The sequence below is a fragment of the Tetranychus urticae genome, chromosome 3, assembly GCF_039701765.1.
Source record: "Tetranychus urticae isolate SD_2017Ah chromosome 3, NJAU_TeUrti_SD_1.0, whole genome shotgun sequence".
Lineage (NCBI taxonomy): Eukaryota > Metazoa > Arthropoda > Arachnida > Trombidiformes > Tetranychidae > Tetranychus > Tetranychus urticae.
Genome location: NC_142960.1, coordinates 23252905 through 23266663, shown reverse-complemented (window position 1 = coordinate 23266663; position 13759 = coordinate 23252905). Strand labels below are relative to the sequence as shown.

The 13759-nt window shown below is 33.0% G+C and overlaps 2 protein-coding genes across 2 annotated transcripts; one reads left to right on the top strand and one right to left on the bottom strand.

Annotated features, from left to right (window-relative positions):
- The first annotated feature begins 1597 nt into the window (after nucleotides 1-1597).
- On the top strand, nucleotides 1598-2523 carry LOC112539170 (uncharacterized). Its single transcript, XM_025161454.2, has 2 exons — nucleotides 1598-2036; nucleotides 2150-2523. Exons 1-2 carry the CDS (start codon nucleotides 1944-1946, stop codon nucleotides 2489-2491), a joined length of 435 nt encoding a protein of 144 aa, XP_025017222.1. The 5' UTR covers nucleotides 1598-1943; the 3' UTR covers nucleotides 2492-2523.
- Nucleotides 2524-2821: 298 nt separating this feature from the next.
- LOC107365291 (insulin-like peptide receptor) lies at nucleotides 2822-13168 on the bottom strand. The gene is made up of 19 exons (XM_089269382.1): nucleotides 11519-13168; nucleotides 11225-11399; nucleotides 10649-11123; nucleotides 8842-9405; nucleotides 8550-8679; nucleotides 8279-8469; nucleotides 7912-8113; nucleotides 7688-7789; nucleotides 7395-7542; nucleotides 6903-7247; nucleotides 6551-6795; nucleotides 6284-6454; nucleotides 5598-6122; nucleotides 5366-5520; nucleotides 5085-5250; nucleotides 4641-4989; nucleotides 4416-4548; nucleotides 3862-4286; nucleotides 2822-3771 (listed from the first exon to the last, which is right to left on the bottom strand). Exons 1-19 carry the CDS (start codon nucleotides 13074-13076, stop codon nucleotides 3102-3104), a joined length of 6729 nt encoding a protein of 2242 aa, XP_089125508.1. The 5' UTR covers nucleotides 13077-13168; the 3' UTR covers nucleotides 2822-3101.
- Nucleotides 13169-13759: the final 591 nt, after the last annotated feature.

The window sequence follows — 13759 nt, the reverse complement described above, 5'->3', positions numbered from 1 at the left end:
AATTGAGTGAGTTGGAAGATTTTTAGTGTTTGTTCATTCGGACTCATCATTTTTGGACAACTTTAAAACTCAATTAATGTTGAAGTGTCAGTTTGAGTGAAATTGGTGTTAATAGAGTTTTTCATTTTCCTTTTTTCATCCAATTTTGGTTTCTTCTTTGAAAGGTGCAAATCAAGTTTAATTGGATTCACTAGTTAACCAGTGAATAATTAAGATACAACCTGATTGCATTTCAATAAACTGTCAACCAACTTTTTGCAAGCATTTAAAGGTCATTGGCCATCAGCCATTAGAGTCTGGTTTTCATTGAAAATCCAGTGTCGATTGAAGGATTACGTTAAAACCATTAATGAGCAAAAAGAAGAGGGAACTTTAATTCAATTTAATTTTGTTGAATCCTTTCATGATTAAATTTTTGAGAACAATTTTAATTAACAAATTCTCAATTTAATCCGTTCTCATGTCCGTATGCTCTTATAAGCTTGTTAGCATTATCATTTAACCAACTCGATTGACTTTTCCAACTATTACTGTAAAGGTCAATTTTCATAGACTGTCTTGTCAGACACATCTTGTCAATTGTCGATCCTCTTTTCAGGTTAAAATATTGATTTAAATTCAAGTAATTTATTGTTGTCGGTTCTGATAAATTGAAACTAATGGTTAAGTAACTTTGACAAATGTCTTGCAAACATATTTCAATTTCATAATTTTAACCAGGAACTTCGTTCTCCTCATGAACCAATCTGTCTGCATATGATTTTAAAATTAAACTAAAAATGTCAATCGATGGCATTTGAAACTGGAAATAGCTTATTCTTTGTCGTTTATTGATTAAAGGTCGATCTAGACTCAATTCAAAAGCATTCTCTGGAATCGTCAAAAGATAACTTTTTTCATTGTGCACAGCATGATGTGTTGAAACAGATTGAATAAATTCAATGAAGTAAGAAGACACAACACAGACAGTATTAGGAAAAGCCTTTTGTTTGCCGTTTCTGTTCAAAAACTTACAAGTTGCTAGTCTTTTAATCTGTAAAACTATTATTAGCCTTATCGACCAGTTAGGACATCTGACCAAAATCAAACCGAACGGTGGATGTTGAAGTGTCGATTCATCCATTTCCATTCCTTTTCATACTTTAAATGATTGGGAAAGACTTCGCACTTGAAGCTTTTTTGTTGTAAAGTGATTGCGATAATCACGTGAATTTTTGTCAAATTTTTGCTCATAATTCGAATTTGATAGATTCTGATGAAATTTTCATTTATTTTTGGTGAATGTCGATTCATGCGGTTGAATAGGAACAAAACTGGTTGACGAATTGGCAGAAACAATTGGGTGAAAAGATTGAAAAGTCGCTTATTTGAGACTCTTTGGATGGTCCAAAGATCTTGATCATTTAATTTGTCTAATAACTTTAATTTACTCGATTAAGGCAACATGTTCGTGTTCAAGCAATCACTCTTATGTTGAGAAGATTGCAGCTCAATTGATCAATGTACAATTGTTGAGCAATTTACATGATTAATCTTGTTTTTGATTAAATCATGCATCGATTGTTGCTTCCTAAACTTGATAAGAATAATAATTTTGACGAGTTAATCATGTAAGCTGCTTGAGTGACCAATAGTAAACTGATTTCCAGATGGAAAAAGTTCTTACTAACATTTCATTATTAATAAAGTAAACCTTGAAATTATACGATACATTAATAAGTGGTTTATGCGAAACCAGGTTAACATTAAGCTTTAATTTCGGTTCGAATGATTGCTCAAGTAAATTGTTTTAGTTAATTCCTGGTCAACTGTTCATGAAAAATTGATCAACAAGTGAATCTACAACGAAACATCGATGTTCAAAAGACACTGGAAAAGACTGATTGATAGAAATGAACTTTTCTCTTCAAATTTCTTTTTATTTCTTTTCTAATTAGGTTCAGATGCTTGCTGATGAAGATTTCGAGTCTGGTTTGGACAGTTTAAGGCACGGTTGGCTTCCAGAAATAAGTAGCTCAGTTAATGACATAATTGAGGTGAGTTGAACGATATGAAGGTAATATCATAATTTCTAGATGGTTTAGCTTCTAGAAGAAAAAATCTAATTTTTTGCAATGTTATTCTAACACTGAGAAATTGATTGTTTCAGGAAGGAGACGCATTCCGTCGGAGCTTTCAATATTTACAGTATTTTGCTATTGGATTGGAACAGTTGCTTTTGGATCAGATTCTTCATGAAGGCCGAATGATAAAGGAATTTCGAGAAATCGAAGATAAACTAAGTCAATTGTTGTGTGAAATTCAACTCGGAATGTGGTATCGAAACATTAAACCCGATAAACACATTGAATTTGAAGTAATGACTCAAGAGTATCGTGATATTGCTGATGCTTCAAGACGAATGATCAGAGATTACCTTTTACTGAGAGATCTTGTTAAACTGACTGATTATATAACACAGATTTTTGCAAATCTTGCCTCACATTATTGACTTTTGTCAACAACCTTGTACCTAACTCTTAGTGTAACAAAATTGCTCTCATAAAGTAATTTATTTTTAGTCAATTATTGATTGTTTCATTATTTCTAATCAATTTTGCCATTTATATTTGTTTTATTGGTTTCATCCGATTAGCAAAATAGAAACAAATTATCATTAATTCACTCTTTCACTTTAATATTGTTGATCACTATTTATATCAACTGTAGCTTTAGCTAAATCACAGTGACTTGATCCATGATTGGTTTTGCATTTAAATAGTAGAGTTAGTCAAATAAAAGGAATCAATTCCCTTCAAATTAAAGCAACTAAAGATGATTATGAACAAAAAAACAGATTTTATTAACAATTTATCAATAAATAGTTTTTCAATTATGTTTTCTTTTCAAGCTTTTTTTGTTTAATTATTTTGTTACATTTAAATATGAGTTTAGTGAAATTGTTTTTTTTGTTTGCCGTTTTAAATAATAGCATTGGAAGTGGAGATATTATAATCTCTTACTAAGTGATTACAGAATTTATTTTTTTACAAATCGTAGAAAAAGATGGGATTTTTAAATATACAATATAAATACACAGACTTGTACTGAAATCTCTCTGGTCAACAGATTGTTGTATTATAATGGGATAAAGGTCCATTGACCAAGCCTCCATTGGAGGTTTGATTCAATTTGCGATCCTTATCGTGATCAGGAGATAAGGTTACTTCATTATCACCGGAGACTCGCACTACAACACCAACACCACCTCCGACACCGATTCCTCCCCCTCCCCCACCGCCCTTACCATTTTCTCCGATATTTTTCTTATTCACTTTAAGCACATCGTTAATGTTTCCATTGGAGATGTTTTTATCAGCTTGGTTTATCACGATTGGTTTGGATGTTGTTGTTGTAGTAGTTGTTGATTCACTATCATCAACACCCGATTCCTCCAACACCACTATACCTGAGTTTAAGGTGTCAATGTTGGTTGGGAAAAATTTAACCTCTTCACCATTATCGGTCTCTTCAATTTCAATTTCATGTTCGGAACACTCCAGCTCATCATCTTCATTGTATTTACAGGCTGTTGAGCTTTTTAATGGCGTTGTACATGTTATCTCCTGTCTTATGCGAGATTTTAATTTGGTTTTGGCTTTTGCTTTAGCGTAAAAACTGACTTTCATGAATTTCTCTGAGTCAAACAGGGGCAACAAGTTATCTATTATTTCAAAGAAAGTTGGTCTTTGCTTTGGATTTCTCATCCAACATGCAGACATGAGTTCAAATCTGTGAAAGAAGAGAAAGTGAAAACAGATTAAATTAGATGGAAAGCTAGAAAAAGACAAACCAATTGGAAATGATTAAACACAAACTTACAATTTATCTGGACAGCCTTTAGGCTTCTCGATTGTACCTCCTTCTGTTATGAATTTAATTACTTCCATATTGCCAAGACCTTGATAAGGTTGTGCACCAAGAGTGGCCATTTCGTAAAGGACTATACCGTAGGACCAGACGTCTGAAGTGTAATTAAAAATACCATCTCGAATGGATTCTGGTGACATCCATCGAATAGGTAAAAGACCTTGACCATCTTTACGATAATAATCAGTCTCATAAATATCTCTGGTCATCCCAAAATCACCAATTTTTACAGTTAAATCATGAGCAACCATAATATTACGAGCTGCTAAATCTCGATGAACAAATTTTCGAGATCCAAGGTAAGCCATGCCATCAGCGATTTCTACTGACATCCTCCAAATTTCAGTGAGAGAGGGTGGATTGGTTGGTAATCCATCCTAATAAATAATAACATAACAAATTAACAATGAAGCAAATAAATTAATCAGATGAAAAAGTTAAGTATAATATAGGGACCAATTTTTGATCCACTGATTTACAAGGGATATAAAAATTGAAACACAAACCTCATTATCTGGACGTTGTTTCAATAAATAATTACGAAGATCACCATTTGGCATTAACTCCATAATAACCCAAGGTGGTTGACTAGTTGATACAACTCCGAGTAATTTAACGACATGTTGACAGTCGAAAGTCCTGTTTTGAAGATAATATTAAACATTAATTGATATTCATAATTTAAACTTTAAATGTTATTGGAAGTAAAAAAAATATTAAACATAACATACTTCATAACTTGAGCCTCATTGAGAAATGCTTTTGTCAATGCTGGATCAGTTACAGTTTTAACTGCCACTTTTAGTGATGGTTCATCAGGATCTTTACTTTTCATTTCACCTAAGTGAACCATTCCAAAAGATCCTTGACCGAGATCCCCGAGAAGACTTATATCTTCTCGACATACCTCCCATTCATCGGGTTGATGAGTAATATATTCTGGGTTAATAGAGGCGAAAATCATTCGACCTGGTTGACCTGATATTTTACGACGAATGAAAATTCCAACGGAAATGATTGCTGTGAAAAGCATGAACAAAACAAGACCCAGAACGAGGAAGATAAAAAAATAGGTATCACCTGCAGGGAAAAACAACACAAGAAAACATAAATTAGTAAACAATTTTAAAAATAGGTTAATGTATTCAAAGAGGGAAATGGATAACAAAACTTACTTGGAACCTCAAACTCATAGTATCGGGTAAAGTTTCCTCTACCCGCTCTTGTCATGGCTCGTACTCTTAACACGTAACTTTTTCCACTGATTAAATTGCCAATCCTGATAATTCCTTTGCTTTCTTGATATTCCTTTCTAGTTATACATCGTGTAACACTATCACTCTATGGTTTAGATAAAAAAGGTATGAAAAGAGAAATGTAATTAATAAACGAAGGTAAAAATACGATAACTAATTTGAAAAGAAAAATGTTGATCATGTATTTGATTATTAATTACCATAGATGCTTCATTAGGTTTGTACTCTAAATGATAAGAGAGGATTTCTCCGTTAGGAAAAGAAGGTTCGTCCCATTTAATGAAGGCAACACGAGAATTATTTGCATTAGAAACTTCAACTGTCAGAGATTGAGGATCGATTTCATCCGCATTAGCTGGAGATAGAAAATTTGAAAAGAGAAAAAAAATAGCAATGAATTGTTTTGTTTTATCAATTAATAAACAATATTACCTTTTGCTAAAGTGCGTTGTGAAATGTATCTCGCCTCTCCACACAATTTATATTCGGGTTCTTTGTTGCTCGGTGTGTTTTGAGTATGGCAAGCACTGACCGCAATCTTGTAATCAGTATAATGTGTAAGATTTTGTATGAGTAATGATAATGATGTTGCTATATAATTTCTTATTTCAGGTACATCAACTTGAGGTTTCAATGTTGTCGAAGGACCCGTTATATTATTATCAGCAGTTGTTGGATCGATTTTAGGAGAACGCTTTTTACGCTTTTCTGGTTTGCTCATTGTTTCGTGAGTTAAATTATATTTTTTATACGCATTATTGATAAGATAGTCTTCAAAATCGACTGTGTTTTTAACTTGGTCCTCATATTCAACAAGAGATCGTTGACAAGGACAACAATCAGTATTGTTTTTTGTAGCCTCACTTTCATCATCTTTCATCTCCTTCTCAGCATCTTGGAGCCATCTTGACACATTGATCCTCTCTTCTGGAATAATAGGAGTTTCGTAATTGAGCGCTGTAAAAAGATAAAAAGATACTCAATTAATGCATGCATAAGTATAAGGGAAAAGAAAGTAGATAATATCGAATAAAGTAGATTTGTAAACTTAAGATGCCGCAAAAACAAGTAATAAGTAAACTATAAAAATTGTATGATTCTAATAAAAATGTATTTACGTTCAGAGCAGAAGTCACGATCAGAATATGCCTCAGACAGCGGAAGTATTTTAGTAACAGTTATCATATAGTGTGTAACAATTCCATTAGGCTCTTTCGGTGGGGACCAGTGGACTATAATTTCTGAGGAACTTGACACAGTTGCTCCAAGATCTCTTGGTTCACTAGGAGCTGTTAAAGGTAAACAAAAGGGAAACAAATGTTATTTGAGAGATGAAATTAATAATCAAAAATAGCAAATATTAGATAAAGATAGTAAATAATTACTTGTTGGTTTTGTTTGAAAATAAACAATTGAACTTTCTCCTGCTCTGCCTTCAGCACTAGGCGTTCGGATAGTATAAGTCTTAACATAAGTCGCATAACGAGTAAAAGGTTCAAGTTTAGTTAACAAATATTCAACTGTTGTATCTCGCTGCCTGTCTTCATCTGCTTCTACTTCAAGCGAATTCCAGCCATTTGAATAACAGGCATCGCGACCACCATAAACAGATACCGTCGTATTACCCGGCCTGATAAGATTTTTAAACATTTAAAACAATTGGATATTAATTGAAATAAATTCAAAAATAGACAAGAAATAGATAAAAGATAAACAGAAATAAATGCAAACACTTACGCTTCTCTATAATAAACTAGATACCCCAACAGAGATCTCGCATCGGTGAGATTTTTAAGAAAATTAGGCCATTGCAAGTATGCATATGTTGGTCCAGAGGAAGCAATAGTGAGATTAAGTTTGATCAATTCACAAGCAGTCTTATCTCCGTTTGAATATGGTGAGATATCTTTATCATCTTCGATCGCAATTTTTCGATGTATCTGTTTGATTTTCGTCGTACAAAGTTTCGGGTTAATGTGGAAAAATATTTTTCCGTGCATAATGTACACCTTAGAAGTTCCATTATCATTAAGAGGAAAGAGTTCTTGAAGATTAGGATTATCAATAACCACCAATGAGTAACTGAAAGATGATACAATAAAAAACAGATTAACATGAATTTGAATGATAAAAATGTGTAAAGTATGAATGGAAATGAAAACAGATTACAAAATTTTAGTAAACCCATTGACTGTGAAGAAAAAAAAGTAAACAAAAGATGGTAATTACTTTGTTCGATCTAAAATATTTCCTTCGATGGTTTCAAGGTCTTTGAAAAAATTCAAGGTAATGAGAGGATATGATCGCGCAATTTTAAGGTAACCAGTGATAGTACGAACTTGTTGTAAACTTTCCTCAAGCTCAGTAATAATATTTACTAGAGATAAGATGATGAAGGAGAAAAGGGGAAAGAAAGAAAATATTAGAATGAGAAAATCACAAAGAGAACATTACGTTAAAGATATGAAAGGGTTGTTTTTCAAATTGATGTTTCTTTATGTTAGAAATTCTGATTAAATTACCTCCTCCTTGAACAGATATATCAAGATAACCGTCGATAACTGTACATCCGCGAAAATTTTGAGCAGCAGCAACATTGGTTATAGTACTATTCCCTTTACAGGCTAATAAAAAGAGAAAATTGAAAAGGAAAAAGCGGAAATAGTGAGATAATTAATTGTGAAATGGTAAACAAAATTAAGTAAGTATTGTTAAAAAATTGAAAAATTTTCCACAGTCAACTTACTTATCTTGCAAGATCCTTGACATCGATCACATTTGTGCTCATCTTCGGGACTTTGTTGATAACCCGGTGGACATTCAGCTAAACATTTCTGCAATGTATTGTTCCGTGATTCAAAAATCTTGTATGTTTTTTTCTTGTCTTTATCATCTGATGCGCTTAATGCAATACAATCTTGGAAGCTTACACATCGACGAGAGAGAAACTGGAATAACAGGAGAAAGAGAGTAAAGCAAAACAAGAGAAACATGAGTATGTAATTATTAGTAGATTAAACATATAAATAAATAATAGTCACAATAACAAGGTTGACTAACAGACTCTTATTTACAAATACGACAAAACAGACACTAATAAACATTTACTATACCTCATATTGATTAGGACCACAACGTTTAACACAGATCTTTTCATGCCCTTCATATTTTACAAAGTTTTTACAAATGAGACAATCTTTATTGGTTTTTCCTGTACATCCACCAATACATGATGGATCACAGCATTCCTTTGGATTGTTGATATTACATGTGAGATTTTGTGATTCACATTCGTTGGAACATACTGTATGAAAAGAAGAGAAAATGATTAGAATGCAAAAGAGTCTAAAGCATTGCCTAAAATCCTGAAATTTTGATACATACTTCTTTGGCAATTTTCTGAGTTCCAGCACAAACCATGGTGAGTCTCTTTAGCACCACTTTTCAAAATCGGACAAGCTGGAATAGCACCATTTTTATAGCATTTTGGACATTCGTTGAAAGGTTTGTTATCCTGAGAAATGAACAAAAAAACATGAGAAAAATTGGTAAACAACAAAATTTTATAGAAAGAGCCGGAAACATTAACAGGAAAATGATCAGTAAAAATGACTAAGAGACAAAAAGAGACAAATGAAAGGCTTTGAAAGGAATGGATAAGAAATAAACAACAAACCTTAACATGATTGGACCCTTTACCAGATTTGGCAATAAGATCCCAATTAACAGTTTCCGCGAAACATAGATTACGATTCTTTTCAATGCGGACTGCTCCTTTAACGATAGTTGTTAGATTGGACAAACCAATTTCTTGAAGATCAGTAACATCATAGATTATGAGAGCAAAGTTATGAAACAAATGTTGACCCCTAATAACAGTTAGGTTAGGAAATAATTTGGCGAGGGTAATGATGCCCGAGACACGAAAAATTAAAACATAATCGGTAACCTCCGTCAACAGAGGGAAACTTATGTTTTCAAAGTGTCTCGAGGTTCCATTATAAATGGTTGATATCTGAAGAGAACCTTCAATAACTGTACAGTTTTCCAATTGTTTTAATTCGGATACATCACGGATATCAAGCGATCCACAGGTTTTCTCCTTGATGGCCCCGGAGGCTTGGGAAATGATTAGCCAAAAGAAAATGAGATGATAAACAAGATACCAATGGCAATGATGATGATGTTGTTGAGTTTGATTATTACAATGTTTTGTTTCCATTAAAAGTTGGTTCTTAAATTACGGTCCTTGGTTGGATTTTATTTTTGATTGATACATCATTAATTTCTGGTTTGAGGTTAGTTAGCAAACTCACAAATATTTGAGATTAAAGCCACAATAGAATTAAGCTATTCAAAGCTGTGATTTATTTAATAAACAATTCAAATTAATGTTTTTGCTAACATGAAATTGAAAACAACATGTAGTTAAGACTTTGTCCTGAAGAGGACGCATAAAAAATGGCGAGATTAAGTGTCGCCATCTGAAGTTGATGGAAATAAAGAAACTGTAAACAAAATGCTAAAGAACAGGAAATTATGGAAAATAATGTATTAAATCAATTAAATTGCAATTAACCTTTCCTATTCGCATATTTAGGCATTTTTATCTAATTTCTCATCACTTGACGATTAATCAATTTAATATATGGGCATAGATTGACGTCTTTTCATCAATTATTATTCACTCTCGGGGTATATGAAATAACTACAAGAACGGTAACAAATATTTCAATTCAAATGAGATAAAAATATCAGCATTTTCATCTAGTTGAAGATATCCAGTAAAGATTATGATTAATATCATTTTTATCAGATTATCTAAAGAGAGCCATCAAATAATCTCAAAAAGCTTTCTTCAGAAAGGTTTTCGGCTAATGAAAAGCTCTTTGCAGTTACGTCGATTCACTATTTTTACATAAATAAAAGACGAGATTGTTTCATTTTTGGTCGGGTTTAATTTTACAAGGCAGCTAAAATTGCAGCTAAAAATGATCAACATAATGGTGGTACAAGATGATGATGGATGTTGAAGGATGATTTGTACAGTTTTAAATGCACGCTTGATGCGATGATGAAAAATTTTCTGGAAATGCTTGTGTTACAAGCAACAAAAAGAAAAAAATCATTGAATGATTAAAATTAATCATTAAGCAAAATTAGAATTGATTGGCTACATCTGTTATAGACGTAAAATGCTGGATGAAATTTCACAAAAGTGAAAGTTCACATTCCGCAACAAAAAAGTTAGGAATCTTAACTGATCGTTAAAATTGTTGACAAATTTAGCATGCAATTTGGTGTCAATGGTTATATTATAGTTTCGATGATATCAGATGTGTTTAAAAGTTGATGGTTATTAGTCGATAGACTGAGGTAAAAGGGAAAATAAGATTGTGAATACATAGTAGTCATCTTGAAATTGAATGAGATCAATTGGAACGAATGATTGAAAAAGAGTCACGATGAAGTTATAATCATGCAATGAGAACATTATTGTTGCTGGATAATGTTGAAGTTGATGGTAATGATGATGATGATGAAGGTGCTGCCGATGCCGCTTCCGCTGCTGCCGCTGCTTTAGCCTTAGCAGCTCTTGATGTTAATGTTAATAAAGATAATGGTGGCTCCGATTTTTTGACATTATTACGTAAAACTTGACGTTTATTACAGAACCAGACACGAACAACTTCACGGTCATATTTTAATTTGTCAGCCAATTCGGTCATTTCACTGCTAGAAGGGTGAGTATTTTTCTCAAAGAACGCATTCAACACCTCTAATGCTGATGGAGTAAAAGAGGTTCTTCTTTTTCTCTTTTTGCTGTTAGGATTTCCAGTGAAGGCGGCTGGATCAGTGCTTCCTGCTCTGCATCTTATTTCAAGATCATGCATCCATTTCTCTAGAACTGGCTTGATTTTTGAAGCGCTCTTCGGAGTGATATCAAGTTTTTCAAACCTAGAAAATAAGATAGAATGGTAAGTATTGATGGGAAAGTGAGGGAAAGGTAATTAATAAAATTAACTGTCAACTTTGCAGTCAGCTAGCTCATAAATTACCTGCAAATTGCACTTTGGCTGTAAGATGGACCTGCAGTTGCTGATAAAGCTTGTCCAACTTGGGTTTGAGTCAACCCAAGACTTAATCTTCGTAATTTAAATTGACGCGCAAATTCTTTAACTTCTTCCAAATTGACCCCATCCACAACAGCTTCGTCACTATTATTAATTGTCTCTATGATATGAAAGAAAAAAATAAAAGTTAAGCGAATTGTAAATCAATAATCAAAAGAAAAAGTGTTTATAACACTCTGAAAATATGGTTCTTTCTGAATTTGGGGTCGATTGACTTACGAGCAACAGTGGCTTGATTTGACTCAGGTTCCATTGAGCTTGCTGTCGAAAGTGGTGGAGATGGTGTTTGAGATTCGGCTGAATTAGAAACTGGATTATTGGATTGGTTATTTAAAAACATAGTTTGTTGGGAAGGACAGTTGGCGTTGCCAGAATTGTTTCCATTATTCATTGCTAAAGGTTTTAAATCAGAATTACGGTTATAACAGTTTAATGAAGCTAAAGAAGATTGGTTGGAAAATCCATGATTTGAAGGACCCATTCGTCCAGAATTTTTTGTATTTGTTGATGCAGATGAGGATGATGCACCAGATGAAATTGACACTTGTATTGCTTGGTTCATTTGTCCGTCATTTGCTTGATTTGATGCTGATTTTTTCATCATACGACTATTACCGCCTCCTTCCCCATTATTATCATTTCTTGAGTAGAAACTACCCTTTGATTGACTCGCACGTTTACTTGGCCTTTCCCTTTCTGTAATCATAGACGGATGGTGAGAATGTTGTTGATGGTGATGGTGTTGTTGGTGTTGCTGCTGAAGCAATTGTTGTTGGTGCTGCTGCACTGAACTATTATCCATTTGATTATTGTTTATCGTCGACATTAACGGTTGGTCCGATATTATAGAGTTAGCGGGCACTATGGCGATTCCATTTGGAGTGACCACTTGGATAAAAGCAGACGATGATTGATGAGGTTGAAGAGAATTAATGGTTGCTTGTGATTGTTGCTGATTGAGATTGTTAATCAAAGATGGACTTATTGCAAATATTTGGCCAGATCCGTTGGTGACAAATTGTGTTGAGGGATTTGTAGGCAAAGATGTAGTCAGGCTTGTACCAATGAAATTACCAAATTGATATTGTTGAGGTTGTTGTTGTTGTTGAGACTGTTGTTGATTTGAAGTTGATGTTGTAGCTGAAGGTGTAGTAGAAGTGGTTGCTTGAGATAAACTAAAAGCTCCTTGTGAAGGTAAACCAGTGGAAATAAGTTGACCATTGGCCAATAGAAGAGGAACCATTGGACTCACAATTTGTTGGGATGGTTGAATAGTGGACAATAATTGGTTTCCAATTAGTTGATCATTGACAATTCCCGTTCCACCGTTACCTGTTCCGCCATTTCCCTGTAAAGGCAACATGATTGTAGTTGATGGTGTTGATGAAGAATATGAAGGTAAACCAGAAACATTTCGTGGAGACAAAACCAGAGAACCTCCTTGACTTGTGAGAAGAGTTGCTGTACCAGGTCCGAAGGCTTGGGTAGATATCAGCTGTGAGCCTGTAGAGGCAGCAGAAGCAGAAGCAGTAGAAGCAGTACAAGAGGAAGATGTTAAAGAAGAAGAAGAGGGTAAAACAGAGGAAGAAGAAGAAGATAAAGTTAATGATGATGATACAGATGTTGGACCAGATGATATTGATGAAGATCCTGTTGAAGTTGTTGATGATGAGGTGTAAATTGTTGAATTAATTGGTGAAGGTGAAAAGGTATCCACAATATTTGAAGACTGTTGTGTAATGTATGAACCAGGAGAGGTTTGAATGAAGGTTGTCATTGTAAAGTAATGTAATAATAATAATAATAATAATATATAATAATAATAATAATAGCAATAATAATAATTATAATAATAATAGATACAATACAATACTCTAATAATAATAATAAAAGCACTAGTATAGTGAAGGCAGCAATAATAATAATGGTAATGGTAATGGCAATAGCAGTAAGAAGAGCATAATCATAATAAAGATGATAATAATAATGAAAGAACCAGGTTTAAGGTTGAATATAAATTATAATCCGGCAAAGGAAAATAAAATTAAAATAAATTATATCACCAAGACAATTATAATAATTATAAAATAATGTTAACCATGCTTTTAGGTTGCTTTAGTTACAGATTCACTGCAAATCAAATGGAAAGGTATTGAAAGTGAAGCAAATTCAAATCTAATGAGAACGAGATGAATCTTTCCAATGATTATCATTATTTCTTATTTATTTTTTTCCTCTCTCTATTACTATTATTACTATTACTATTTTTAATAATATTATTATTACGGAACTATAATAATTACTAGTCTTGAAAAAATATTAAAGCAATTATTACTGCAATTGATTGGATAGCATACAATGAGCCAGTGAAAGCAAACAAACAGGCAAGAAACAAATAATAATGATTATAATAATAGTAAAGATGATAATGATAATAGCGATGATAATAATAATGATAAT